General features: G+C 55.6%; 1 protein-coding gene across 1 annotated transcript; it reads right to left on the bottom strand.

Moving 5' to 3' along the window:
• Positions 1 to 1010: 1010 nt before the first annotated feature.
• On the bottom strand, positions 1011 to 26789 carry CAND2 (cullin associated and neddylation dissociated 2 (putative)). Its single transcript, XM_032459011.1, has 15 exons — positions 26634 to 26789; positions 21540 to 21683; positions 18745 to 18899; positions 17892 to 18015; positions 15674 to 15939; positions 14902 to 15007; positions 14578 to 14720; positions 12564 to 12856; positions 11298 to 11439; positions 9442 to 10944; positions 7385 to 7480; positions 5670 to 5839; positions 4407 to 4571; positions 3358 to 3465; positions 1011 to 2065 (listed from the first exon to the last, which is right to left on the bottom strand). Exons 1-15 carry the CDS (start codon positions 26699 to 26701, stop codon positions 1838 to 1840), a joined length of 3711 nt encoding a protein of 1236 aa, XP_032314902.1. The 5' UTR covers positions 26702 to 26789; the 3' UTR covers positions 1011 to 1837.

The following is a 26789-nucleotide window of genomic DNA, read 5'->3' as shown; positions in this document are numbered from 1 at the left end:
ACTCTTCAGTTTCTTTGACAGCTTGTGACAAGAGATTGTTCTTTTGCCTGTTCATGCTCTGGAACTTTCTGTCTGGGAGACTTATAAAGGATTCTTGCCTCTTCATAGGGCACCGGCTTGAGGATCTGAGCAGCCCTGGTCAGCTACAGTTGGGACGAGGGGGAGATGTGATCCTCGGACCAAGGTGGGCTCCGAGATCCCTGATTGAAGGGCCTTGCACCTTGGAGCAGGTGGTGGGTTTTAGCCTCACTTTGTAAACTTAGAAGACAAGTTACGCCATGTGGTTCTTGTGACGATTGTGAAAGTGTGCATTCAAGGATCCAGATGAATCTTTTTCTCCCTTAAATTCTTACTTGATACTAAAAATACTACCCTATTGCTTCTGCCCAAGAACACACAACAGGATGACACAGATCTCTCCACTGCATGACTGGCCTTGGATGTGTGAGGACAGTTTTGTCTCCTTGTGTGACCCTCCCCCAGCTTGCTGCTTCAGGCACAATTTAATGGTTTCTGAAGGTGTGGGGTCCTTACCTGGTGATAATGGGCCTCTGATAACTCAGAATTTAACAATTAAGTTCCCTTTTCAACTGTAGCCCTAGACCTCAGGCGACAATCGCTTCTAGAAGGCAGCAGTTTTAAAGGCTATGAGGCCTTTTTTCCAAGAAATGGTGTTGAGTGTCAGCACAGGTCACGTGGGACATGACGTGTGGTACTCTAGGGCCACACATGCTTAGAGGCTATTTCTGTTTTTTTTTGTTTTCTGCATCCCTGTCAACTGAACAGAAACACTACACTGGTTGTAACTGTCTCGGTGTGCTAGCCGTGATTGGATTCAAGTTCCTTGGTTCTAGTAGGTAAATGTCTTGAGATTGACTGCCTTTTGTTGAAATCCTAGTCTGAAACATGGATTGAGTACACTGTTGGTCACTTCAAGATTTCTTTGAATTGACTTGGGAAGTATCTTGCTGGTCTTAACTATTGAGTAGAGGAACCACGCAGAGAAAAAGTAACAATTTAGGATGTCTTGTTTATTAACCTGGGATAGCACAGAAAATTCTTTGGCCTGTTGCAAGTTTCTGTGTCCTTGGTTTTCAAAACTAGGACATGTTCACAAACCACCTGGTTACGCCTAGGTTGGGGAACATGAAAAAGGTGGTCTGTACTTTTTCCCAGTTTGCTACCTAAGGGTTCTGGAATTAGAAAAAACTTAGGTCTAATTCCCTACCCCACCCAACTCCCTCTGCAAAAATACTACACATTTCTGATTTATTACTGCCAATTCTAAATTCTAAAATACCACTAAATTCTAAAATATTACTGCCAATTCTAAAATGTGAATAACTCAGAAGTATCTGAGTTTCTAAGATGCCCAGCCAAAGCACTGATTTGGCAGATCAAATCAAGTTGAAGAAATGAGTGTTGTGAGTGACAAATCTGGGACGCTGGTGGGGGAAGGCCAGCCCGCCACCTCCTGACCTTCCACAGCTGTGAGCACAAGGGTGTCTTAAGTCCTAAGTACTTTGTGAGGCAGGGACTCCCCAGTTTGAAGGAGCCAGGCTGCACAGTGTGAAGTCACATCCATTGGAGGCTCGGAACTCCCGCCCCTGTCTCTTTGAATGACTGTCCTGAGTTAAGGAGCCCAAAGGTTGGCAGCCTTGTGGCTCTGACTGGGGGGCTGTGTGCTGGGGTCCTTGGAGAAGGCACTGTAAGCCCCGGCCAGGTCCCCATGAGATGAATACAGGGCAGAAGTAGAGGCCTGCGGTGGGGGAGGGGGAGGCTCTGTGGGTCTCCTTGTGAGCAGGGGTCCCCAGGGAGTGGGCGGGGGAGGGGAGCACTAGCTGAGCTCCATTGAGTCTGTGCTGGGGGCCAAGGCAGAATCCTTCTGGATGCTTTCAAAGAGGGCGGCCAGCTCGGGGTTGGAGCGGATTTGGGACAAGAAGTCGGCCATGATGGGGCTCTTCCCCACTTCCGGGATGGTCAGCAGGGCGGCCACTGCCCTCATCGCTGAGCGCTTCAGTTCATCTTGCTTCTCAAACTCCTGCTTCACAGAACCAGCTTTGACCTACAGTGGGAAACAGTAAATGAGTCGTCCTCACTGAGCTGGCCTCGCCTTCACTGGTCACCCGTCATCTTCCCCAGCTTGTGCCCCATCTCCGTGCTCTCTCTGCTTCACAGTCTGCTCGGGTCCCAGCCTCCTGGTTCCCCACAGGTGGTTGTCGTTCAAATTGGTTTCGGTGTCACCTGAGGGGCCTCTGACCAGCCAATCTTTCTTTTTATTAATAAGTAATGGTGACAGTTGTTCACATAATTGTCTTCCCACCCCTGACAGGCAGGAATCACACACCTTTTATTTACTGTGCTTAAAACAGGCTCTTGGCAACCTTGGACTTAATGATCGGCAACCTTGGACTTAGTGAATGGATGGCTGTGACAGCCTTCTGGCCAGCCTCTCCCCTCTTCAAGTCCCTGCTTCTGCAGCCCATTCTGCAGGTGCAGCTGGGGACAGACGTCTGAAGCTGCCTCGCCTGCTTTGTTGCTTTTTATGCCCCACCTCTCCCACTTACGCAGAAATCAAGAATCTCCTCCCACCCCCACTGCTTATGGAGTAAAGTCTAGATTCCTGCTGCTCTCAGGACACTCCGCAACTCAGCCCAGACAACACTCAGGCTCTTCCCCTAAAGAGGCTAGTGTAAAGGTTAAGAGCTTGGCATTGTGGCTGGACAGTCCTGGGTGCAAACGACTACCCCATGAGAGCTGTGACCCTGCTTCAAGCTCCCATCTAAGATACTCTGCTCTCTTTTTGGTTAATTCTGACCCTTCCAAAATGCAAATTAGTTCTTGTATTCAGTAGGTATTTACTGGGTACCCCTTGGGTGTGACAGGCTCTGTTCCGAGGACCTTGTGCCCCAGATCCTCCCTGGGACCTTGAGGCACGCCAGCTTAGCAGCAACTCCACCCTGTCAGTCAATTAAGCAATGATCTCTAGCTTTCTAAGAATCTGACTGAGTTTCCCAGTTAGGATGTGAGGTAGGGGAATCCACCACGTTCAATGTTGCATCCTAGTACCTTGGACGAGGCCCGGCACTCAGGAAATGTTAATCAGTGAAAGAGACAGCTAGGTTTAATCCCCACTCTGCAATTTACTAGCTGTGTAGCCTCAGTCAATAACTTAACCTCTCTGAGCCTCTGTTCCCCTGTGCATACAACAGTAAAAATAGGTACTTTATAGGGCAGCAATAATGATTAAACAAAGCACTTCAAACACCACCTGTATCACAGATTCTTAGTAAATGGTAACGATGGACAATCTGCAGAGGACCCGGCAGGTGCGTCCAGGGTGGGCAGGCGACTTACCTTGGCGGTACAGGTGGCCCTGAGGGGCTCAATGAGGCGGTCCACCCTCTGCAGGACAGGCATAGGACACAGGGTAGCCAGTCTCGCGAGCATGATGAAGGTCAGCATCTGCGCAAGAGGAAGGAGACAGTTCTTGGTGAAATGCCCCAGGGCCAAAAGGAGCAGGCTCTGGGGAAGACAGAGGCTCTGGGCCCAAGCCGCCCGGAGCTCAAATCCACCCTGCCTGTCACCTTGACTTCATGTGCCAGCACTCACCAAGTCCTGGTTGACTGAATTAAGGAATATTTCTGTGCATTGTCCCAAGAAACTCCCTGAGACTGACAACAGCGGTTCTCTAGATGGAGTGGAACTTTTAGGTGATCATTACTTGCTGCTTTATTCACTTTTCTATTGTCTAAATCTTTTAAGACAAGCACAGTTACTTTTGATTATTTTACATTGGTTTTTCATTATAAGAAGTGATTCATACTCACTGCATATATTTTAAAAGCTACAAGAAGGACAGAAGGTGAAACCTGCCTGTCACCCCTACAGGTAGTAAAATAGCCCAAGTTTCTGCAACTCGCTTTTCACCCGACAGTGGCTCCTGGCCCCCTTCCTGCCAGCACACAGAGACCCGGCTCAGTCTTGTTAGCGCTGCCAGGACTCCGTGACTAGGGTACCCAGTTTCCTGAGCCAGCTGTCCACAGGTGGATATTTAGTGGTAGCTGCCAGCTTTTCCCAATTCCCAGAAAGCTGTGGAGAACCATCTCTAAACGTAAATCTCTGAATGTACGTTTAGGAGTCAGTCCAGAGGCTCTGTTCATGGAGTGTCTTAAGAATTCTAAATTCAAAAAATTTCCTAAATTCTACATTTTTCTATTCCTTGCCACACCATCCTCCAAAGGGCTTGCCCGGTGTAGATGCCCGCGAGAGGTGTGAGGTAGGTAGGTACTTCTTATTGGAAAAGAACAAAAGCCGCCATTTTCATGGGGGTGCCGGGCGTGCGGGGCACATAAGCAGTGGGCCTGCGCCTGCTGGCTGTCGGGCCAGCAGGGGACCCATCCTACCCGGATGTCGTAGTGGTCCTTCAGGCCATCCTCCACGTGGTTCAGGAACTCGCAGATGTCCAGCTGGCCCAGGCAGCTCTCCAGCAGCGAGTACATACACTCGAAGGCCGCCTTCCGCACGTCCAGCCCATCGTCCACTGTGTGCTTAAAGGGCCCCATCTCCACCTGCAGGAGGCCAGGATGACAAAGCGTGGCGGCTGTGACCCCAGGGTATAAGGACCCCTCCCCTCTTGTTCAGTACTGCATCCTGTCCCCAAATCATGCCTTAGATTCTCTTAGATTCTCAAGCCTCCGTGCCTTTGCTCAGCCTGCGATGCCCTTTGACAATAATCATAGTAACAATCATTATAATTACAGTTATTGTAATCTACTGGGCAGTTATGATGTACCAGGCACTATGCTGAGTGCTTGACAGATGGCATTTTACTCAATCATCACAACAGTTCCAAGAAGACAGTGTTAATATTCACTCCATTTAATATATGAGGAAACTAAGACTCAGAAAGTTTAACTAACTAGCCCAAGGACACTGGCCCAAGCTAGTAAATGGCTAAACCTGAATTAAAAACCCAGGTCTCTCTGAAGTTTTTAACCACAAGGATCTGCTCTTGATAAACTCCTCCTCACCCCTCAAAGCCCAGTTCAAATGTCCCCTCCTTTGGGAAAACTCTCCTAACCCCTCTGAACAGTCACGTCCTCCTCAGTGATGCCAGGTGGTTCAGACCTTCTCATTATATTGTGTGATGACTCGGCCATTACATCACTTGATCTCTGCCCCTTAAATCCTAACTTCACCAAGTGGGCTCCAAATAAGTGAGATCAACAGCAGGGAAGGTGTCCCTCTCCTTCAGGTGGCCATGAGCTCCCTGGTGGCTCATGTCTAGTCCACCTGAGTCATGGTGCCCAAATGCAGAGCTGGTGCTCCATGAACACCTGCTGAGTGAGGAGTGAGAATGAGACATTTGCTGAAATTTACTGTGCGCCAGCTGTGTGCCAGGAGCAGTTCTGAACACCCGCAGGATTTAATTGATCAAATCTCAACAACCCTATAATATGGACATGATTATTGCCCTCCCTTTGCCTGTGAGGAGAAACTGAGGCTCAGAGATGTCAGGTGGCCCGGCCAGGGTCACACAGCGGGACATGGAGAGGCAGACGTGACCACGTGGCTGGCACCTGCTCTGGCGAGCTTGTCCCTAATCCCTGCCCCACCCTGGCGGTCAGGCCCAAGGACTCCCAGCTCCACGCGCCCCCCAGCTTCACCTCTCGGATGAGGTCCCGGCGGATCTTCGTCTCCTGGTAGAGGAAGGGCAGGATGTCGTCCAGCAGGTCGCGGACCAGCGATGGCTTGTTGTGCACGGCGGAGTTGAAGAAAGCCAGGGTGGCCCGGCGCACGTTCAGGTCTGGGTCCTGCAGGCTCTCCATGAACTCTCCTGGCAGAAAGATCAGAGAGGGTGTGACCACAAACCACCCCACCCCACCTTGGTTATCTGGTTAATAGGAGCCCTGCAGACCTGGCTGGATGGGGACTGACATGTTCTAAGCATCTACTTTACACAACAAACCTCCAAGGTCCAGATAAGAATGTGGACTTGAGTCTTGCCTGGGTTCAAATCCAGCCTCAACCACTTCCTAACCATGGGCCCTCATCTGTAAAATGGGGGCAAGAGCAGGACCTACACTGCAGGCCTGGTTTGAGGATTAAGCATGTGGTAATGTCTATAAAGCACGTCACAGAGCCCCCAGCACAGGGCGAGGACCCCGCAAATGTCAACTCAGTACTATTACAAAGGTCAGGGAGGTGAAGGGACTTACACAAAGTCACACAGCACTTCTTTGAATATACCTTTTTGCATTAGTTAGATTTTTTAATAACTGTGTTACTGTTTTATATATTCAATAAATAAAATCAAGAATGAGAGGAATCCCTAAAAAAAAAATCTCACTGTATTTCAAATGGTTAGTAGAACCACCCAGGTTAAAGGAGAAAACAGCTCACCTGAGTCACTTTCAAAGCACTGTGGCGAGATGCCCTCGGACCAACGACAAAGGACTACAAACAAACACTGATTTTTCTCACATAAGGGCTGTCAATTCTCAGACTACCTGTGTGCATCCTGGGACTACTGCCTACACACGGGGCTGTGAGGATGAACTGTGATCAGGAAGATTAGAAGGTCTAGCGTGGTACCCCATCTACAGAGAGAGCTCAGAAACGTACAACAAACCCAAACACCCAGGGGAGGCCTGGGGGGTGCCAGCCACGGGCAGCTCAGGCAAGAGGTGGGCAACCAGGGCTGCGGGCAGCGAGTGCCGGCTGGGTCAGGACGTGGAGGAAACTGCTGCTGAAGATACTGCTCCAGCATCTGGACACGTTCAATCCAGAGTGCTAACCCCTTGGTCACAAAAGACAGTGCCCCAGCAGGTGGGGATCAGCACCCCGTTTCCTAGCTGAGGACAAGATGGCCTGTCCAGGCTCACACAGCCAGAGCAACAGAGACAGGATTTGAACCCGAAGGCTAGCAGATGCCAAAATCTCTCCACACTCAATTGGCCTGCTGGGGTGAGGAGGGCCAGACTCCGGTGTGGTCTGGGTGAATGCCCGGAGGCAAGGCTGTTTGGGCCCCTCAGGCAGGGCAGGAGCCGGGTAGCCAGTCTCCCCAGCCCCGGTGCAGCCCTTCCCAGCCTGGTGTCCGAAAAAGCCAGCGCAAGTCAGATCTGTGCTTTTCTGCTTCTAAGAGACTGTGTTCACGGAGTGCTCTCCCCCAGGCACCCATGGGGGTGAAAAGGGACATGCTGGGCTCACCCAGCAACTCAAGGGGAGTGCCGGGATTTGAACCCAGGCCCTGCGGCCTGTCCCAGGGTGGGACAGTCTCCCAGGTCTCCAACTCCCCTCAGCTAAGGTGTAAGAGAAGTCAGCTCAAGCCAAAGAATGGGGCGGAGGGACTGAAGGGGGCGAGGGCTGGGGGGATGCTCACCGACGAAGCTCTTCAGGAGGGGGTCGATGGGGTGGGGCTGGTCCGAGACGAGGAGCTTGACCGCTGTGATGACCGTGCTCCGGGTGTGCGGCCGGCCTGCAGGACAAGAGGCCGCGCTTGGCCGCGGGCACGGCCAGTCCCATACACCCACAGGGCGGACGGCACCAGGCCTCTCTGCCTCCACGGGAGACAGAACCACATCCCCTACCCACCCGAAACCACCCCCACCCATCTTTGATGAAGTCAATGCTCCTGTTCCCCTTGGCAGCCCAGAACCTCCCCTGAATCCTTCCTGCTGCAGCTGAGGGTAAAACTGCCCGCTCTCAGGTAACCACGCCGAGGACGCAAACGGAGAACAAGAACCCCAGACCGTGGCCAGCCCAAAGACAGACCCCTGCCCAGGCCCTGGGCTGCATGCTGTTTTCCAGACACGTTATCTCAATCCTCAGGATTAATCAATCCTATCCATTAACTGATAATAATAGGGAATATAATATTAATCAAAATAATTAATAAAAATTATTATTAATCTCCATTTTACAGATGAGGAAAGAGAGACCCAGGAAGGTTAAACTGATATCTAAGGTCACACAGCAGGGCCAAAATTCACTCGCTGCTCCTGGCCTTCTCGGGGCCCCTTAGGCCTGCCTTCCCCAAGCAGGGGCAGCAGTGCTTCAAGCAGGCTGACCTCACTTAATGTTGCTCTTCTGCTTTCTGAGTAGGAAAGCTGCAGAAAGGGAGGGCAATACAGTTCCCATTAGGGTGAAGCAATATATCAGCTGCTCACTCCTCCCCCGGCCACCCTGCGCCCTCGGCACACAGCAGTGAAGAGGTTAAGCCTGTTTCTAACCGCAGATTTAGTTCAAGACTCAGGAGAAGGTCTACAATCTGGTGCTCAAATGAATGAAAGAGTTACTGGCTTCACACGTGTAGTTTCTCCCTCTTTCCATCCTGACTGGCTCCTAAGAAGATTCGGGGTGGCTGATGGAGATAATACCCACAGAACAGGATTAAGTCAATTAAGAAAAATGAGGCCAAGGACAACAACAGGCAGGAAGTGAGATGGAGACCAGAGTGAGGGTGCGCAGGGAGAGGCGTCAGGCAGGCCCGTGAACTTGCTAGGACGCCACTGATTTGGCACTAAGCTTCCCAGCAGCCAGTGACCACTTGGCTGGTTCAACAGTGGCCATGAGGGAGGGAGGCCTAAACAAATCAGAGCTGAGAAAAGGCAGGGCTGCCTCTCATCCCGAGGCTCTCACCTCTCAAGGGTCCTCGTGAAGAGCCCTGTGCAGTCTAACGGGTGATGCCCTCAGTGTGGTCTCCCTGTCCACACAGCGGTGAGGGCCCAAAGAGGCTGCTCACGCACCGGTGGCCCAGGAAGGGCTGGCCCATGATCACTAACACAGTGGCGACAGGTTACTAGCTCAGCACCGACGCACCACACCAAGCACTCTGCCTGCACTGTACCAACTCACACACCCTGGGAACCAGCTGACCAGCTGCCGGCCCAGAGGCCTTCTGTTCTCAAGGGCCTTCATCTGCCCAAGACCTCAGCCCCACCTGCCCGCTTTCTTCCTCCCTGAGCTGCAGCACATTCCATCGGGCTCTGACCTGACAATGCTAAGACCTGCTCCGGCCCCGCCTGCCTGGCCCTCTCCAAACCCTGGGGTCAGGCAGCCAATCCTAGTCCACGATTACATCTGCTCCTGGCTCAAGTTGTCCGGCTGCAGTTTCTGGCCCCTCAGAGAACGGCCTTCACTAACCTTCCCCTGGGCCACAGGCTTCTGTCCACAGCAAGGATGATTAAAGTGGCACTGTGCAAAGTTCATTTCTTGTCGGGACACACCAAGGATTTCGCCCCTGAGGGGACCATGGGAAGAGGCCTTGAAGTCTCAGGAAACACTGTTTTTAACGGCTCCTCTCCATTTACTCTCAGAAACACCGTGACTCCCAGACCCCATGACCTGAACGAGCTCCCCTTGTGTGGGCTCCTAGGATGCTAGGGCAAAGTGCCCACATCCAAGCTGGGCTGCCTCTGCCCATCCCCAAGCCCCTACCTGCAGCAAGTTGCTTCCGGAACCGGGGCAGAAGGAACGGAGGGTTCACAAGGACCAGCTTCCCGATGCACTCGGCCACCACCCCCCGGGTGCCCTCCTCGGCGCCCTCGCAGCGCTGGAACAGCAGGGCCCAGATGTCCTCAGTGTAGGGTTTCAGGCTGTCGGGCTGGGCGGCCCCCAGGGCCTCCCTAAGCGAATGCAGCAGCAGGTACTGCCGCCGGGGCTCGGCCTCCATCTGCCCCAGCAGGAAGGGCAGGAAGTCAGGCAGGTTCCCGGCGCCCACACGGCCCAGCGCATAGGAGGCAGCCGCCCTCACGTCCTCACTGGGTGACCCCAAGGCTTCCAGGAGCACCGCCTTCAGCTCCCGCTGGGAGCCCGGGCCGGCCACCTGGCCCACCTCGGCCAGCGACAGGAACGCCAGGATCTTGACCCCCGTGCTCGAGTTGGGTGACCTGGCATCGCAGACCAGGCGGTTGGCTGTGCCCGCCGCCTCCTGGGGACAGGCGGCTGTGAGGGCCGCCACGCACCGAGCCAGCGAGTGGAACACCTGCTTGTGCAGGCCGGGCCCGCCGTCCGCCGCCTGGTCGTAAACGGGCGCGGTGAGCAGGCCGATGAGCTTGGCGTAGTCCACGCACGGCGGGCGGGGCCCCACCAGCGCCTGCAGGAAGCCTTCGGCGGCGGCCAGCACCCCGGCCGGCAGCAGGGGCGACCGCAGCAACCGCAGCAGCTCTGAGAGCACGGGGCCACTGACCTCGGCCAAAGCAGCCGGCTGGGCATGGGCCATGGTGGCAAGGAAGTCCACAGCCAACTGGGCCACATGCATGTCGCTCTCGCTGACCAGGGCGGGCAGCTCAGCCAGGACGGCCCGCACGGCGGGGGGCGGGAGGCTGAGTCCCTGGCTCCGGGCCAGGGCGTCCAGGGCGGCCAGCGTGGCCAGCCGCAGCGCCCGTTGGTTCTTGCGCAGGAACGAGGCCAGGATGGGCAGTGCCTCTGCCAGGATGGGTCGCAGGTCAATCTGCAGTGGGGACATGGCCACCAGTGTCAGCGCCTTGACAGCAGAAAGTCGGGTGATCTCATTCCGCAGGCGGTCCAGGAGGAGCACGAGCGACGGCTCCAGGTCATCCCCAAGCCGGTCACCCAGGTGGCCCACGAGGTGACCCATGCAGGAGATGGCCCGTTCCTTCACCTCCTGGTCCAGGTCAGTGGCACGAAGCCGTGCTAGGGTGGCTGCAGACATCTCTCCAACATAGGGCTCAGGATCCAATGTCCGAGGCCGGTCCAGTGGCCACAGGGCCCTCACCAGCTCCTGTAGCACCAGCAGGGCCTCGGCCGCGATCTTGTAGAAAGGGTCAGCCACACAGGCCATCACAGGTGGCAGGAGAGTGGGCAGGTGTGGGTGGAAGGCCTCAGCCGGCTCTGTGCCCAGCAGCCCCTGCAGGAAGGCCAGGGCGTCCATCCGGATGGTAGAGGAGCTAGAGCGGTCAGCCAGTGAGAAGACGATGCCTGTGGGGTGGGTGCAGAAGTTAAGGGGCCACAGACCCTTACCCAACTCAGCCCTCCCTGGATGGGGCTGTGGAGCACCTCCAGAGGTCTGAGCTGGACCCAGGCACCCAGGCTCTTATGTAGCAAATTCTGAGAGGTCAGGGCTTGGTCAGGGCTTGGCCAGGGCCACTGCTGAGGACCCAGGACAGGAAACCCACTTGAAATCAGGAAGTACGGCCTGCACCCCAGCCGTGTTCTCATTGCTGGCAGTAGGGAGCCACCATAGGTTTCTGAACAGGGGTACCCTCGGGGATTGGGGGCTGGGTTCTGGAAGACGCCCAGGACAGCAGACACCCAGTTCTGGCCCATCCTACCTGCTACCAGCACCGGCATGTGCTCCGCCAGGCTGCCCGGGAGGACACCTGCCAGCTCCGTGAGGAGGCTGAAGCAGCCCTGGCGGGCCCTGACACTCCGATCTTTTAGCTGCCGCTGCAGGGCCTTGATCACAAGGGGCACCTGTGGGCAGGTGGGGGGCGATCAGTGACCACCCAGGAACCTCCACCTCCCACCCATCCTGGGGGGCTTTGCCCATGGAGGACTCCCATCGTGGATAGGATCGCTCCATCATGACTCTCCCATCACTCACTCCGCACCCCGCACCTGATTCCACATTCCCCCTCCAAGGTAGGAACTACTTCTGTGTCTGCCTTACAAGTGGGAAACAGGCCCAGAGTTGAAGAGCCTTGCTCAAGGCCACGCAGGCTGTGTGGCTCCTCACTCCTATGCTCGGTGAGGGCGAACGCTGGGGCCCCTTCCCTTCCCTGGCCAGACGCTCTCCCCAGATGAGCTCATCCACTCCCCAAATTTCGGATTCAGGTGAAGCCGAGACTCCCAGATCTACATCCCCAACACCAGACCTCCTGTGCCAGCTGCCCGCTCAGCATCTCGGCTCGGGCACCCAGTGAGGACCTCGATGTAAACGTCCAGAGCAGAACTCCAGACACCTCCCCCACCAACCCCGCCATCTTGGGGGACTGAACCTCGTGTTTCAGCAGAGCCTGGAAGTCACAGAACAACTCCCTGACCCTCGCCCTCTACATCCATGAGCAAATCCCAAAGCTACCTGTCAAGTCTTATGCTCCTCTCCACCCCGGGGCCCAAGGCACCACCCCCATCCCTTTCCCCTGCACAGCTGCAACCGCCTCCTGTGTCTCCAAGCCATTACCACCCACTCCCCACAGGCAGCTAGAATGGGCATCTTCAAATGAGTGGGATCACATAATTCCCCTCCTGTGGTTTCCACCCTCTTAGAATAAAAGTGAACCCCCTTCCTGTGGCCTGGAACCCTACTTGTGTCATTGTCTATCTGCCCCAAGACTGTGGTCCAGGGACGCGGACTTCATCTGCTTTGCTCCTGGTTGTGCCCTGCACTTGGAACACAGGGCCGGGCAGGTAGCAAGCACTCAACACGCTCCACCACACTTCGCTGGGTGGATGGACACATGGGCAGGTGGTCGGCTACGCGAGTGGGTGGATACATGCGCGGGCGGGTGGACAGATGCGGAGGTGGGTGGATGGGAGGGAAGTTGGACCACAGAAGAGAGGTGAGCAGGTGGGAGGGAGAGTGAAGGCTGTCACACCTGTCCTCGCAACATGTGGAGGTTGCTGTGGGTCTGGGTGGGCTCCTCCGCGGCCAACAGCCATCCCCTCGGGGGCCGCGTCTGCCGCAGCAGCACGATGTAAGCCCCGAAGACGTCGGCCTTGACATTCTCCTCACGTTCCTTGAAGCGGCAGATGAGCGCCGGCGCCAGGGTGCAGTGGAAGTCCGGCAGCAGGTCCGGGCGCGAGCTGATCAGGGCCGCCAGGCACTTGGCCGCCGCGCGGCGCACCTTCCAGCTCATGTCATCGTCGTCGCTGTACTCATCCTCGCTCTCTGCGCCAGGAACAGACACCCGTGGAGCCCTGCACACCTAGCACCTGCCCCTCCCAGGTCCTTACCCAGGACAGAGCAGTGAGAGGGAGGGGGCGGCAAGGAGCGCGCTGCGGGCCCCTCTTTCCGTGTCACTGTAACTATTGGGAGGTGACCTACCATTTAATCGACACCTGCTGTGTGCTAAGACGGCACAAGTGCTTCAAATCCACAACCTCACTTTAGCCTCACACCTTACAAGCAGATTATTTCCCCCACAGAGATGAGGGAGCCGGCCAGTGCTCACTCCAGTCACTGAAGCAGGGAAACAGCCGGAGGTAAGCCAGGGTCCACCCTCTGCCTCCAGACCCTTTGTAGTTTTGACTACATCAGGGAAAAAACAGACTCCCAAGCCTCCAGTGAGGACTTAGGGAATCCATTTGGCACACAAGACCCATCCCATGGTTTCAGGACGGGCTGTGTGATGTTTCACTTACCGGGATCCCAGGGAGAAGAGGCCGTAGGGCCTCCCTTCCCCCACCCCCACCCCCAACCTCTCCTGATTCCGCCTTCCAAGCAGGGCTACTAATAAGGAAAAGGTACATTTGAATGGCTCTCTACTCTCCAAGCTCCCCCGAGAGGCCAGAGCTCAAGTCTTGACCACACCTCAGGAACAAAGGGGCCTTGAGCCCCTTTTCTAGATGACAAGTATAAGGCTCAGAGAGGGTGAGAGACCCTCCTGAGGACACACAGCTAGAAATAGCAGAGCTGAGTCAGGCCCACCCACGCACCAAGGGGGACACACATGAGGCTCGGAGGGGGACAGGCCTCCCTAGGGACACTCTCAGGCACGGGCTCAGAGGCCAACATGTTCCTACCTACACTGCTCTGTGGATAACTCAGACTCTCAGGGCACTGTATCTGGACATGCCACGTGGATGGCGCCAGATGCATCTCGTCAGCTTGGCAGATGTCCCCTCTGATGGGCCTTTGTCATCTCCACCCTGTGTCACCCATGGAGAAACATCCAGAGCTCCCTGTTACTAACAGGAAAACGCCTCATCTCCTTGGCTGGCACTTGAGGCCCCAACATGCCTGTCCAAACACATCTCCTACTGCATCTCGCTCCAAGTACCCCGTCAGGACCTAAGTCCCTCGCCTCCATCAACGCCTCCCAGGTCTGGGGGCATCCACCTGAGTGAGACAGGACCACAGGCACAGACAGAAAGAAGCCGTTGAGTCCACTCCCTGTCCAGGTAACTTTCCCCTGTCAGCGCCAACCATTCCACCATTAGAGCTTCACTCTGCTGGGCTAAAGCCTTGGCTCTTGGAAGCCACAGCTAAAAGGTTACAGAGATGGAGGGGTCTGGGAGACATGGCCCCGAGTCCCAGCTATGCCACTTCTGAGCTGTGTTACCTCAGGCATATCTCTTCGCTAAGTCTCGGTTTCCTTGTCTGAAATATGGGGATGATGATAAATGTCTGGTTTTCTAGGGTTACTGTAAGGAACATGAAATAAGAGGACATCAGTAGATGCTGAATAAATAACAGCAATGACTGCTGTCACGAGATCTGTGAACCAGAGTGCAGGGACCACGGAGGCTCCAGGCTTCTGAGGGTGTGGCTGGAGCCTGTGGAAGAGCTGGGGTCAGGATGGGGCACCCAATGTGGCCCGTCTTTGGGGGACTCCCAGGAGGGCTGCACCCATTTCCACCCACAAGCCCAAGGACAAGCTGGCCACCCACCTTGCTCACTGAATTCACTGTCCTCTGTCTCCATCTGCTCCTCGTCCCCGTCACTGTCATAGTTATAGTTGGGGTCGTGTTTTATGTACTGGAGGCAGAGGCTGGTCACGTTGGGCACGTGAGGACCCATCTCCTTGGGGCACCTGTAGGGTAGGATGGGGGAGGCTCTGCTGGACCCAGGCAGGACAGGATTGGGGGTGGGGCCCAGGGGTGGGTCCTGAGATCTGAGTGCTTTCAGGTCAGTATCACGCCCTGACCCCATCCCCACCAACCTCCCAAAGAAAGCCTGGGGCCCCCGGCTTCTGGCACCCCCACTGCACCTACTTCCTCAGGAAGGCCTCGAAGGCCTGGAGGCAGGACTCTCGAAGCTCATCGTCATCCAGGTTGCAGAACTCCTCCACCAGGGGCACCAGGCGGGCCAGGTGGGCCCCTGTAAGTGGGTGACTGAGGTGAGGCCAGTCCAGACCCTCTCCTGGGCTTCCCCAGCCCAAGGGACTTAGCCTGTGCCTGAACCTGCAGCCCTGACCACGGCAAACTCAGTCAAGCAGACAAAGGTGCTAGCCATGACTCGGACACCTGTAAGCTGCAGAGCCTTGGGCACACCACATTCCTTTAACTTCAGTCTACTCATCTTCACAGTCGGGATAACAAAGCCTGCCAGTCAAAGCTTTTGTCCAGATTAGTCGTAAGATGCAGATAAAGAGCTCCAACCCAGGTCCTGGCACAGACCAGGCACTCAAAAAGTAACATCTGTTGTTGAAACTATTACTCGTGTCCTTGCCTTATCTCCTGTGCTAGGTTGTAGCGCTGGACGAGGAAAGAGGGGAGGCAAGCACTGTCCTTATAGACCAGGCAAGGGGGGCCCCTGCCTGGTCCCCCTGGATGCCTCTTGAGCCTGCCTGGCCCCTTCCAGGTACTTCAGCCACTCCTCCTTACCTTGGCCCCGCCCCTCTCCCCAGCACCTCCCCACCTCAGCCACGCCCCCTAGCCAAGGAGGTGGCCTTCCCAGGCCCCGCCTCCTCAGCCCTGGTCACCCCTCTCCCCGCACCTCTCTGCTTCGGCCCCGCCCCCTTGCCGTGGGACCCCGCCCCCTTACCGAGCCGGTGGCCGGCCTGGCGGCCGACGCTGCCCAGACACTGGATCAAGGTGCGGATAGCAGCGGGGTTGGCGGGTGCACGCGGGCCGGGCAGCTGGTCCAGCAGGTGGTCGGCGAGCTCGACGAAGAGGTCGGTGCTGCAGGTGGCCGCCAGGTGGCCGAGCGCCCCGACTGCCCGCTTGCGCACCGCCAGGCGCGGGCTGCTCAGCTGCGGCAGCAGACAGTGCAGGAGGCTGGCGTGGAAGGCGCCCAGTGGGGCGCCCAGCCTGGGGAGCCGGAGGGGGCGTCGGGCAAGGCCCTCGCGGCAGGCAGCCTGGGCCAGGCACCTCCCCCCTCCCCATTGTTTCCTTGCCCTCCTCCCCGGAATTATGACAACCCAATGGCCCTTGGTAAACGGAAATGCTCCCCTCAACTGAGTGAAGTAATTATTCATTATTATTACACGAAAGGAAGCAGAGAGAGGCAGGGATTTCTCAAGCCTACCCAGCCAGAAGTGCAAGGCCAGGACTTGGACCTGGGTATCCAGGACCCCAGCCTGGGGAGAAGGCCAGATGGTACTGGGGTGTGGGGGACTCCAGTGAGCTGTCCTGATTTCCTGGGATCCTGGGCCTAACTTCAATGCCCATCCTCCCTCACTGAAGCCAGTGATCTAAAGGGTACCTCTGCCTAACTCCTTCAATGGCTCTCCAGGGCCCTTTGGATAAGCTGAGCTCTGGGCTCAAGGCAAGAGGTAACACCAGGGAACGCTTTCTGCTCAGGTAGAACACAGTCCCTGCCCACCTCAGCAGCTTCCATCCCACCTTCAGACCAGGCCTGTGCTTTGTCCGTTCCATACATGTCCCAAAACTTCTCTCACTCCACACAAACACACTGACCTCACCCTCCTGTGTCTCCCTGTCCAGCTCAGACCTCTTTCCTGGGTTTCATTGATTTATTTGTTCACCTACTATGTGACAGCACCGGGGCTGGAAGCTTGGGTGAGCAAGACAGGCTCTGGCCCTCAGGCCCACCCTATGGAGTTTTTGGTGAGGTGTCTCCCAGACACCTCAGATTCAACGTGCCCCACCTGGAATCCAACACCCTGTTCCCCACACACTGCTCCTGGAACGGATCCACACAGCCAATGGCCCTGTGTCCGTGTCCCCAGTAGGAAAGCCAGACCCCTGGGTATCACCCTTGTGTCTTAGCCTCTCACCCACTCCAGGCCCTGTGGAGTCTACCTCCTAAACACAACCTGAATTCACCTGCCTGCAGAGGCCTCCTAACCCATCTCCCGGCCAGGTCAACCCCTCCCATCTGCCACGCGCACTGCAGAAAGATCAGCATAAAACACACAAATGTGCAGAGGTTCTCAGCCCCTGCTGAGAACCCCTCTGTGGGCTCCTCCCACTTTCAGTATAATCTTTAGTCCCTAACCCCATCCACTCTACCCTCGCCCAGTCCTTGGGCCTCATCTCTCCACACCGACCCCTCCTCATTACACCCCAGCCCCATGACCACCTTACACAACCCTCGGGATCCCGTGTCTTCTCCGGCCTCTAATTTCTGGGCTGGGGGCTGCCTCCCTGTCCAGTGTCCCCCTTGTGCCCGCCCACATCTGGCCAAATCCTGCCCATCCTTGCAGGCTCAGCTGGCTGGACCCTCTCTAGGAAGGTTCCCCACCCTACTGGCTGGGATGGGGCTCCTCCTCTGCGCTCCTACGGGCCCTGCTCTGATCCCTATTGTTCTGCCTCCATTCAGGGTCACATCTGTGAGTTCGTCCTCAGGAGCAGCCAAGACTGAGCCAACTCCATCTTCCCAGCACTAGTCCAGCACCTGGTTTTTTTTCTGGGAGGTGCTCACATCTTGGGAGGCAGAAGAAATGAAGCCTTTAAAAATGTGCAATGCAAAATTTAAAACAAAGGCCCATCCAGCTATATGAATCCAAGAGAAGATAAAAAGGAGGAAGAAGGGGTAAGGGAGAGGACCGACACACGTGGGCTTCAGCAATGGGGAGACCCAAGTTCAGTGTGAAGTTCTGCCACGGACTGACTGCGACTTCAGACAGGCCACATCGCCTCTCAGAGCCCAAAAAACTGTGACAAACGAGCTGTTCTGGGACACTGCTGGGACTATTAAGGAGCCCTAGTGTGCAGTAAATGCTGGCTCTGTGAACCTGAGTCCCTCCCTGTCCCCCGGCCGCCACCCCATCCTCCTTGCCCTGGGTGGCCTCTTGCACCTGCTCAGCATGTCAGAGAGTATGTCCAGGGCCTCCAGCTGCACGGCCACGTCCTCCTGCTGGGCGATGGCACTGGTGAGCTGGCCTGTGATCTTCCGGCACACATTGGTGGCCAGGCTGGAGCCTGCGCAGAGCACAAGGTGGGCAAGGTGAGGCTCAGGGCTGACCTCCTCCTGTGGTCAGCCTTTGCTCTGGTTGTGTTTCTGACCCCACATCCCTGGAAAACTGATGACCAGGGAAGCTAGGGCTCGAGTGGTCCAAGGCTTGACCCAGAGTCCAACCAAACTAGAGACAGCTTGAGGAGCTGAAGAACCGAGGGCCGACCTGCTGGCTGGTCTGGTGCTCACCTGCACCCAACCCCTCTGCCTTCCGCCTTCCGCCTTCCACTGGGGAGGTGGGAAAAATCAAGCACGTCTTTCCTAGACTCCCTTGCTGCTAGGAGGGGCCAAGTGCCCCCATTCTGCCCAGTGAGACACAGGTCAAAGTCTTCTCGAGGCATCTGGGGAAACATGCTTTTCTTATAAAGGGCAAGAGACATGGCCAGAGACCTCAGCCCTGTCCTAACTGACCTTCTAAATGAATTGCTACAAGAATGGAGTGGCTGATCCCTCCAGAGTTATGTGAGAAAAGCAACCCTCTACTTCTTCAAGCTACCATTAGTTAGACTTTTGTTACTTACAGCTAAAAGCATCCCTGAAACAGAGCCATGAACGTCAACAGATCTGGGTCTGAATTCTCTGCCACTTACTAGCTGGCCGACCTTGGGTAAGTCCCGTCACCAGTCTGAGCCTCAGCTTCTTGAATCATAAACTAGGACAAATCACAGAGCCCCTAGCCCCTGGGACCTGGGCACCTGTGGCCGCAGTGGGAAGCTCCGACAGGACGGTCTTGAGGCCGATGCCGGCGATGTCCCGGAGCTGCTCCTTGTCTGACCGCATGTTGGCACAGAGGGCGTCCACGATGGTCTCCACCTGGTACTCCTTCACTTTGCCCACAAGAGGACCCAGGCTGAGCAAGAAGGGAGGGAGGGGTCCAAAAACCTAGGCTCAGCCTGAGTTAGGTTGCCCTTATGCACCCCTACCACGTCCGTGGGGCCACATGTGCTGAGGGAAAGGCCCCAGATCAACAGGGGACTCCCTGTTTTGCCAGAAAGAGAGATACCAACATCACTCCTGGCACCTCCCAAACCTGCATCTCCTCCTGGGTTTTGCATCTCAGTATACAGCCAAACTGTCGAACCCAGAAACCTCAGCTGCAAATCAAGGAAGATCCAAGAGCAGGGTTCTCAAAATTGTATGTGTATCAGAATCCCCTCAAGGACCTGTTAAAACACAGATTGCTGGGCACCACCCCAGATTTTCAGACTGGAGGTGGGGGGGTCCAGGTGGAGCCTGAGAATTCACATTTCTAGCAAGTTCCCAGTAGAAGCTGATGCTGGTGGTCCAGGGACCACACTTTGAGAACCTCTGTCTTGGAGCCTTGCTCCTCCAGGTATGGTCACAGATCAGCATTGTCAGCACTACCTGGCACTTGTCAGAAATGCAGAAGCTCAGGTCCTCAACTAGCGCTATTGAACCAGAATCTACATTCCAACAAAATCCCTAGGTGATTCAAATGCATGTTAAAATTTAAAAACCACACCAGACATACTGGTTCTCAGCCTTAACTGTGCATTGCCACCACCTGGGGCCTTTTAAGAACTTGTTACCTGGGTGCCAGCCCCAGAGAGTCAGAGGTAATTGGTTTCAGGTGCGGCCTGGCCGCTGGGAGTGTTTTTTAATTCCCCAGGTCATTCTAACGTGCAGTCACAGCTGAGATCCTGACCTAAAAGAGTGGTTCTCAAGATGATGGTGTGCATTAGAATGCAGACTGCTGGGTGCTACATCCTCATCTGCCTGCCCCAGCTCCTCCTGAATGAGAACCCCTGGGTGGGGGGCACATAATTTAAACAAGAGTCCCAGGTGGCTGCAGCACACAGCAGTTTGCAAACTCTTGACTTCTTTCTTCATCTAAGTGATGACAGGTCTTCCCAGTCTACCTACAGCACTAGTTCCCCGTAGGGTGATACTGCCCCCAGGGGCGTTCTGGAAATGTATTGGGGGAGCCTTTCATGGTCATCCTAACTAATGAGATGGCACTTCTGGCTTTTACTGAGGGGAGAGGAGGAAGCCGGGGCTGAGAGAAAGACGATATTGCAAAATAAACCATGTTCCATGTCCTGCTGGAGTTTCTAACATCCCACTGGGCATTCATATAGGTAAAAAGCCTTTCTATAATCACCTGAGTCCAAAACCTACTTTCATTTTACATATAAACACAAAATCTCTTTTTGCACTGTGCTAATATACTCTAAAGTTTCCGAAAATGTAGTTAGCAGGTAAATTGATGGAAGACTGTACTTTCTTTTTCTGGGAAACTTGACCAAGAGATGGTCACCATTTCAGAAAATCTCATAAAAGCAGTGCCATTTGTGGTATCAACACCCACGCCTGTCCCCACCTGCTCACTGCCGTGGTGCGCACAGGGGGCCCACGCTCAGGTGCGCGCTTTCACATCGTCATCATCACGTCTCCCGTCCACGTGCCCGAGCATTTACACGCTGAAACATGAACTGTCTTACCTTCAACTACGCTCTCTGTGCTTCAGTTTAGGGCATTATATATACTGTTTTGTAATCACGTGTGGAGGCAGGTTCTATTACGTATCAATTTCAAAACAGTATTTCAGACCATGTGTTATAAAAACAGGGTTGTTAGGTCTGTTACTAGGAAACCAGTCCACCTGATTCCACTGTCAGAGGGATGCTCCCAGACCACAAACCTGTGCACATCTTGTTCCTGCATGAAACTCTTTACTGAATTCCTCAGCTTTGGGATCAAGTTGAAATTCGCAAGCAGCCCAGAATGCCTGAATCCAGCTCAGAGTACTGTTTGAGAAGCAGTGCCCCAGTTCTCTGTTGACCCCTGCCATTCCTAGGTCCCCTGCCCACCCCACCACACACACACACGTGCCCTGCGCATACCCCATCTTGCTTTTTCAGCTCTGGAGGTGACTGGCAAAGGTTTCAGGACTACAACCTCATGATGCCTAGGGCAAAGGCTTTTGGGGGCCTCCTATGCCCTTTCAGCCCTCACTACTGTGCATGTCAAGCTGACCTTCCAGCTGCCAGTACCTGCATCTGTGCCCTACGGCTTTCTCTCGCTAGAGGTGCCAGGGGATGCATGCCCTCTGCCTACCCCAGGTGCAGCCCTCAATCAAGGAGTGACCGCACTAGCAGATGGAGACACTCTGAGGGGCATGTCCTACACTTTGTCCCACGGGTCCCCAGCAGGGTTAAGCCCCACTTGCCCATAGCAGTAACCTGTCTGATAACACAGGCTTCATTGCTTTTCTTCCTTCCCTGCCTCACTTCCCTATCCTGCTACCAGAGTCTTCTGGGATCACTGCCCTAATAAACTTACACTTGAACCCTTGCCACCAGGTGTACTTCTGGGGGAAGCCAGAGCAAGGCATTGCCCAGCTCCACAGGTGCTCCAAGAGCTGCTCAGTAATTCTTCTCTCCGAGGCTGCACCCCAAAGGGGCAGGGACCCCTGGGTACTCCCATGCTGGGCAGGCTCCCTCCCATCCCCGCCAAGGTCAACACTTACCACTTGACTGCCAGGTTCTGCACCTCCCCGTTCTTGTCCTCCAGGAGCCTAAGCAGCATTCTTACCACCTTGCGCTCGCTGTCCTCATCCAGCTGGATGGAGTCCTTCTGCAGCTCTGACATCAGGTCACTGGTGGCCATGAACCTGGGCAGGGAGGGCAGAGGAATGCTGAGCAGTTTCTGGGCCCCAGTGATTCGGCCAGTACCTCAGAGATCCCCCAGGAGCTTACCTTGATACAAAGAGTCAAGGACCATCTAGGGCAAGTAGATGATCCGGGCTGTGGGCACGGGCGGGCAACCACAAGGAGACCCGTGTGTGGGACACCGACTGCCCCAATGTGGCGGACTCAGAGTGGCAGAGCATCCCAGCTAAAGGCATAGGGCTTCAAAGCAGGTGGCTCCTGCTTCTGCCGTTTAAGCAAATATGAACTCGGGGAAGTGACTTCACCTCTCTGAGTCTCAGTTTACCTGTCTGAAAAGTGGGGCTGTATGGAAGATAATGAGATAACACCTGTGCTGTGCGTAGCACACGGTGAGCGCTCGCCCACGCCCATCTCAAAGAATCACCCAGCCCTGCCCTCAGACCAGTGGTCCTCAAACTGCAGCCAGCATCAGAATCACCTGCCGGGCTTGTAAGTACTGCCGGGTCCCAGGGTTTCTGAATAAGAAAGTCTGAGCTGCAGCCCCCAATTTTTCATTTCTAACAAGTTCCTGGATGCGGCTGAGGGGCAGGGACCACACTCGGAGAACGAATGCCCCAGGCCAGGCTGATGGGCAATGGGCATATCTCAGGTACGGACAGCAACAGCTGCCTAGTCCCCAGCCACAGCTCCCTGAGCCGGGGTGGGCATCAGAGTCAAGGACCACCCCCCCACCGGCAGGCAGATCCGTGTGGCCTGGCGCCCTGGCCCGGGCATTTGAAACTGCAGTGGAGTCAGAGCTGGAAGGCCACGGAGCACCATTCCTGCCAAGATCAGGAGGGGAGTGCAGCTTTAAACTGGCAGCCCTTGGCTGTGTCCACCTGGCAAATCTTTTTTCGAAATTTTGAATTATTTATTGACCTTTAAAAATTGGAAGAATTGACATGAAAGTATTGATTTCCAGAATCTCTTGAGAACAGAATATTTGAACCCAACTGGGCCTGCAGTCATGACGACAACTGGCTGAGTGAGTCGGGCGAGGCTGCCCTCTGTAGGTGGACGCACACTGAGGTCTCCAGGTTCTCCCCAGGCCCAATGCACCATTTATTGGCTCCTGCCAGCCCTTGAGCGCAGCCAGGAGAGACGCCGTGAAGTCTAGATAGAGTGTGGTGGCCCCACAGAAAGCGTCCAAATCTGCTGACCCACCAGGCCACTCGGCCTCCTCACACCAGCCTTGCCTTCTAGCTTGAGCGAGGCAACCAAGAACCACCGCCACCCCTCCAAGCCTCCTATGGCAAAATCGGCCACAGTTGGGATTCCAGCCTCATCTCTGCAGGCTCAGACCTGCCGCTGGATGTCACAGCAGCCCCCAGGGCCCCTTAAGCAGGAAGGCACTTGTCGATGTTATAACTGTTTATTTTTAACAGCTGGGATAAGCCTCAAGCCGCCAAGAGGAGGAAGGAGGCTGGGCTGGAGGCAAGGAGGGGTTGGCAGGGCTGAGCATGCCCACCTCTGGGCCTGGCCACTGCAGGAGAAGCAGCCAAGGTAAGATGAAGGAGGAGGTTTGGATCAGAGCCAGGCCAAGGCCTGGGGTGGGCACACACACTCCTAAGTCTGTCCAACTGAGGGGATGTTCAGGGGAGGCAGGCGGGGTCTCTAACCTGCATTTCTGCTGCAGTCCATGGAGACCCAGCTCAGCCTGGCAACCCAGGGGATGTGCTCCAGATGGGCCTCCTGCTCCCATATTTCTTCTCCACATGTTGAACTCCTATCCATCCATCAAAGGCCCAGCTGAAATGTCCCTGTCTCAGGGATGACTCCTCTGACCACCCTGCCCTGTCCCCCACCCACACTCTGTAAGCACACTTGGTTCCCCTGGATAGGACCCTCTCAGGGTACTCAGCACCCCTCCATGATTTCTCACACTGCGCTGCAAGCTTGGTCACCAGTGTCTCCCCCATTAAACTGTGAACTCATAGGAGCCTGTCAGTTCATCTCTGGGACTCCAGGCCCAGCAAGGAACAGGTCCAAAGAGGACCGTGGCAGGGGAAGAGTGTGAGAGCAAGAGGGGAAAGTTGGTTAGAGCCAGCCCCTAACAGAGCTCAGAACCGAACAGCTGAGTGGAAATTCAAACTCAGAAACCAATCCTGGGGGGAGGGTATAGTTCAGTGGCAGAGTGCGTGACTAGCAATGCATGAAGTCCTGGGTTCAATCCCCAGTACCTCCATTAAAATAAATAAGTAAACCTAATTACCTCACCCCGCAAAAGAAAAAAAGAAAAAAGAAACCAGTCCTTCTGAAGTACACCTCAGCATTCCACACACCCAAGTTCCTGCCAATACTCAACTCTCAGAGATAAAGACGTGCCTATGTGTGTGGTGGTGGTGGTAGCAGGTAGACAGGAAAGGGTATGATTTGGTAAATAAGAGCTTGGGCACCAAACTTTGGCTCTAAATAAATATACTGGTCTTGCCACTTATCGCCTGGGTGAACTTGAGCAAGTGACTCCTCTCCCAGCCTCAATTTTTCCATTTATAAAATGGGAATTTTCTTTGCCCCCCCACTTCATAACATCCTTGGGAGGCTTTAATAGGACAACGAGCTCTTAGGATGAGGTAGATGAGGAAACTGGGCTCAGAGAGGTTGCAAGAACCATCCAGGGTCACACAGCGAGTTAGAAAGCGAATCAGCCCACCAGTCAGGGCTCCTGGTTCCTCAAACAAAACTTCTATGTTTTCAAGAAATGATGTAGGAATTTCTGCAAGACCCCCATTTACTCATTTCACTGTTGAAGTCTGAGTGGAAACAGAGCAGCCCCCTGCCCACAGAGTGGGGGTCCAGGAACAACAGCGATCAAAGGCTTCCTCCCCAACCAGGGACCCCCACCTGTAGTCACCAGCCACCTCCAAGAGCCAGAGGACACGGTCTCAGTTTCACTCCAGAGAAACCCTAGAGGCGACTCAGCTGAAACACTCGGCCACACGGGTGCCTGGACAGCTGGTCAGCAGGACCCAGCCCCCCTGGTATTTGGACTTTAAAAATAGACACCATCCTCATATGCTTGGGGTGGTTTTAAGTGTTCTCAGGGCCGCTGGCAGAGCAGGCTGAAAGGGCTTCTCAGGCTCTAGTCAGCAGGACCAGTTCCCTCTCCTGGAGCCTGGACCTGAGGCCCCGGAGACAGTGGTGCCAGTCCCCTCAGCCACCGGCCGGCTGTGTGACTTTGGGCGAGTCGCTTCACCTCTCCAAGCCTCTGGAGAACAGGAAGAACAATCGCTCGCACCCAGGTGAACAAGAGGACTGAGTGAGATTACACCGGACAGCACGGCAGGGAGCCTGGGACACAGAAAACATTCACTGAGCACCTACTGTATACCCAAAACAGGCTCTGGGACACAAAAGGAGCGTGCACAGTCCAGTGGTCCAGGAGCTCTGGGTCGTCCAGGGGTAAGAAGCGATGCAGCAGAAGCACAGGGCCGGAGGGGTGCCTAACCTCGCCCGGGTATAGGGAGGCATCCTGAAGAGGTGACAACTGAGTAGGAGCTAGGGAGGTGAAGGGGGGACACAAAGGGGCAGACAAAGAACTTCCAGGTAAACTTCCCCGGAGCTGGGAGAGGGATGGCAGATTTCTGATGTGCACAGAATCACAACAGTGTCCATCTGTTAAGCGCTTACCTAGCGTCAGCTACTAACCTAAGTATCCCACACGTATTAACCCATTTCGTCTTCACACCAACCATCGAGGTGGGTTCTGTTGTTAAATCCTTTTTACAGAAACAGAAGCTGAGGTTCAGAGGGGTTAAGCAGCTTGTCCAGTCACACAGCCAATAAGTGATTGAAGCCAGGATCTGAACCCAGGACTGTGACTCAGAGGTTCTACTATCAGGGGCTCTTGGGGGGTGTTGAGGAATGAGCTGAGAAGGCAGGGGTCAGGCCAGGAGAGCAGGGCCTGGGTCTTCTCACCTGTCAGGGGGCTGAAAAGGGACAGTCTGGCTAAGATCTCAGCCTCTATGTTAGAGTGACCTGAACATCGATATGGACCCCGATGCTCCACTTCCTAGCTTTGTGATTACACCTGGGTTCTTCCGGTCTCTGAGCCTCACTCTCCCTATCTGTAAAATGGGGATAATGTGATAGCATGCTCAATGAGTGGGCGTGGCTATGTCGGTCTCTTAGGGCTCCTCTCAGTTCAGAGGGTCTGGACGTGGCTGTGTGACCACCGACCAATCCTTTCCCTCCCTGGGCCTCGGTTTCCCCTGAGGAGGGGGTTGGACCAGAAAGGGAGTGGCCCACAAAACCTAGAAGCCCTCACCGAACCATCACCTACCTGTGCCAGAAAAGCCACTCAGCCCAGCCCCCTCCCTCAGGGGGAGTCCGAGCCAACGCAACCCTGGAGGGGAGGGTCTGGGAGAGGGTCCCCAGAAGAAGTGCGGGGAGGAGGCCCAGGGTGATTTTGAGAAGAGGGCGGAACCGAGGGCACAAGTGTAAAAGTCAGCCCTGGAAGGGAGTGGGTTTCGATGCGGAGAAGCAGCGGCAGGCGCTGGGATCCCCAAGGAGAGGCCGAGGGCTTCAGTGTGGGCTGAAGAGGAGGGCCTGGGACCATGAAATGCGGCGAGCGATGCGGGCTGGGCAGAATTAAGAGAGGCCGCGGAAGGGTGCAGAGGGGCGAGCTGCGGCTCTGATGCGGGACAAGAGGCGGGGGCTGAAGTTTGTACGGTGGGAGACGCAGCTGGGTTGGAGCCACGCGGAGGGCAGGGCAGCAATCTGCGGAGAAGGGGGCCGGGGGCTCCGCGGGGGCGCTGAGGCGGGGAGGGGGCGTCGAGGGCGAGGGGTGGAGCTCGGGGCGGCCGGTGGAGGCAGGGGCTGCACAGACGCAGGGGAGGGCCGGCGCTCCGGGAGGAAGGCTGGGGCTCTCAGCGCGCGGCGGACAGGCGGGGGGGCCGGGCAGCGGGGCGCACCTGAAGTCCTTGTCGCTGGACGTCATCTTCTCCAGGAGGCTGGAGATGTGGAAGGCGGCGGTGCACATGGTGGCTGCGCGCCGCGGGGCCGCCGGCGGGAGCGAATATGGCGGCGCGGGCGCCCCCTCCCCCGCCCCGCGGCGCGGGCTGCGCTCG

This window comes from Camelus ferus, chromosome 17, assembly GCF_009834535.1.
Source record: "Camelus ferus isolate YT-003-E chromosome 17, BCGSAC_Cfer_1.0, whole genome shotgun sequence".
Classification (NCBI taxonomy): Eukaryota; Metazoa; Chordata; class Mammalia; order Artiodactyla; family Camelidae; genus Camelus; species Camelus ferus.
This window is presented reverse-complemented; position numbering and strand designations above follow the sequence as displayed.

Excerpts from the sequence above, each read along its gene's own strand:
- CAND2 (XM_032459011.1), bottom strand. The coding sequence starts at position 26,701 with ATGTGCACCGCCGCCTTCCACATCTCCAGCCTCCTGGAGAAGATGACG. Across the intron at positions 12,857-14,577 it reads CAGTGAATTCAGTGAGCAAG|AGAGCGAGGATGAGTACAGC; the intron begins GTGGGTGGCCAG and ends TTCCTGGCGCAG. Across the intron at positions 2,066-3,357 it reads GGGCCACCTGTACCGCCAAG|GTCAAAGCTGGTTCTGTGAA; the intron begins GTAAGTCGCCTG and ends TTCCCACTGTAG.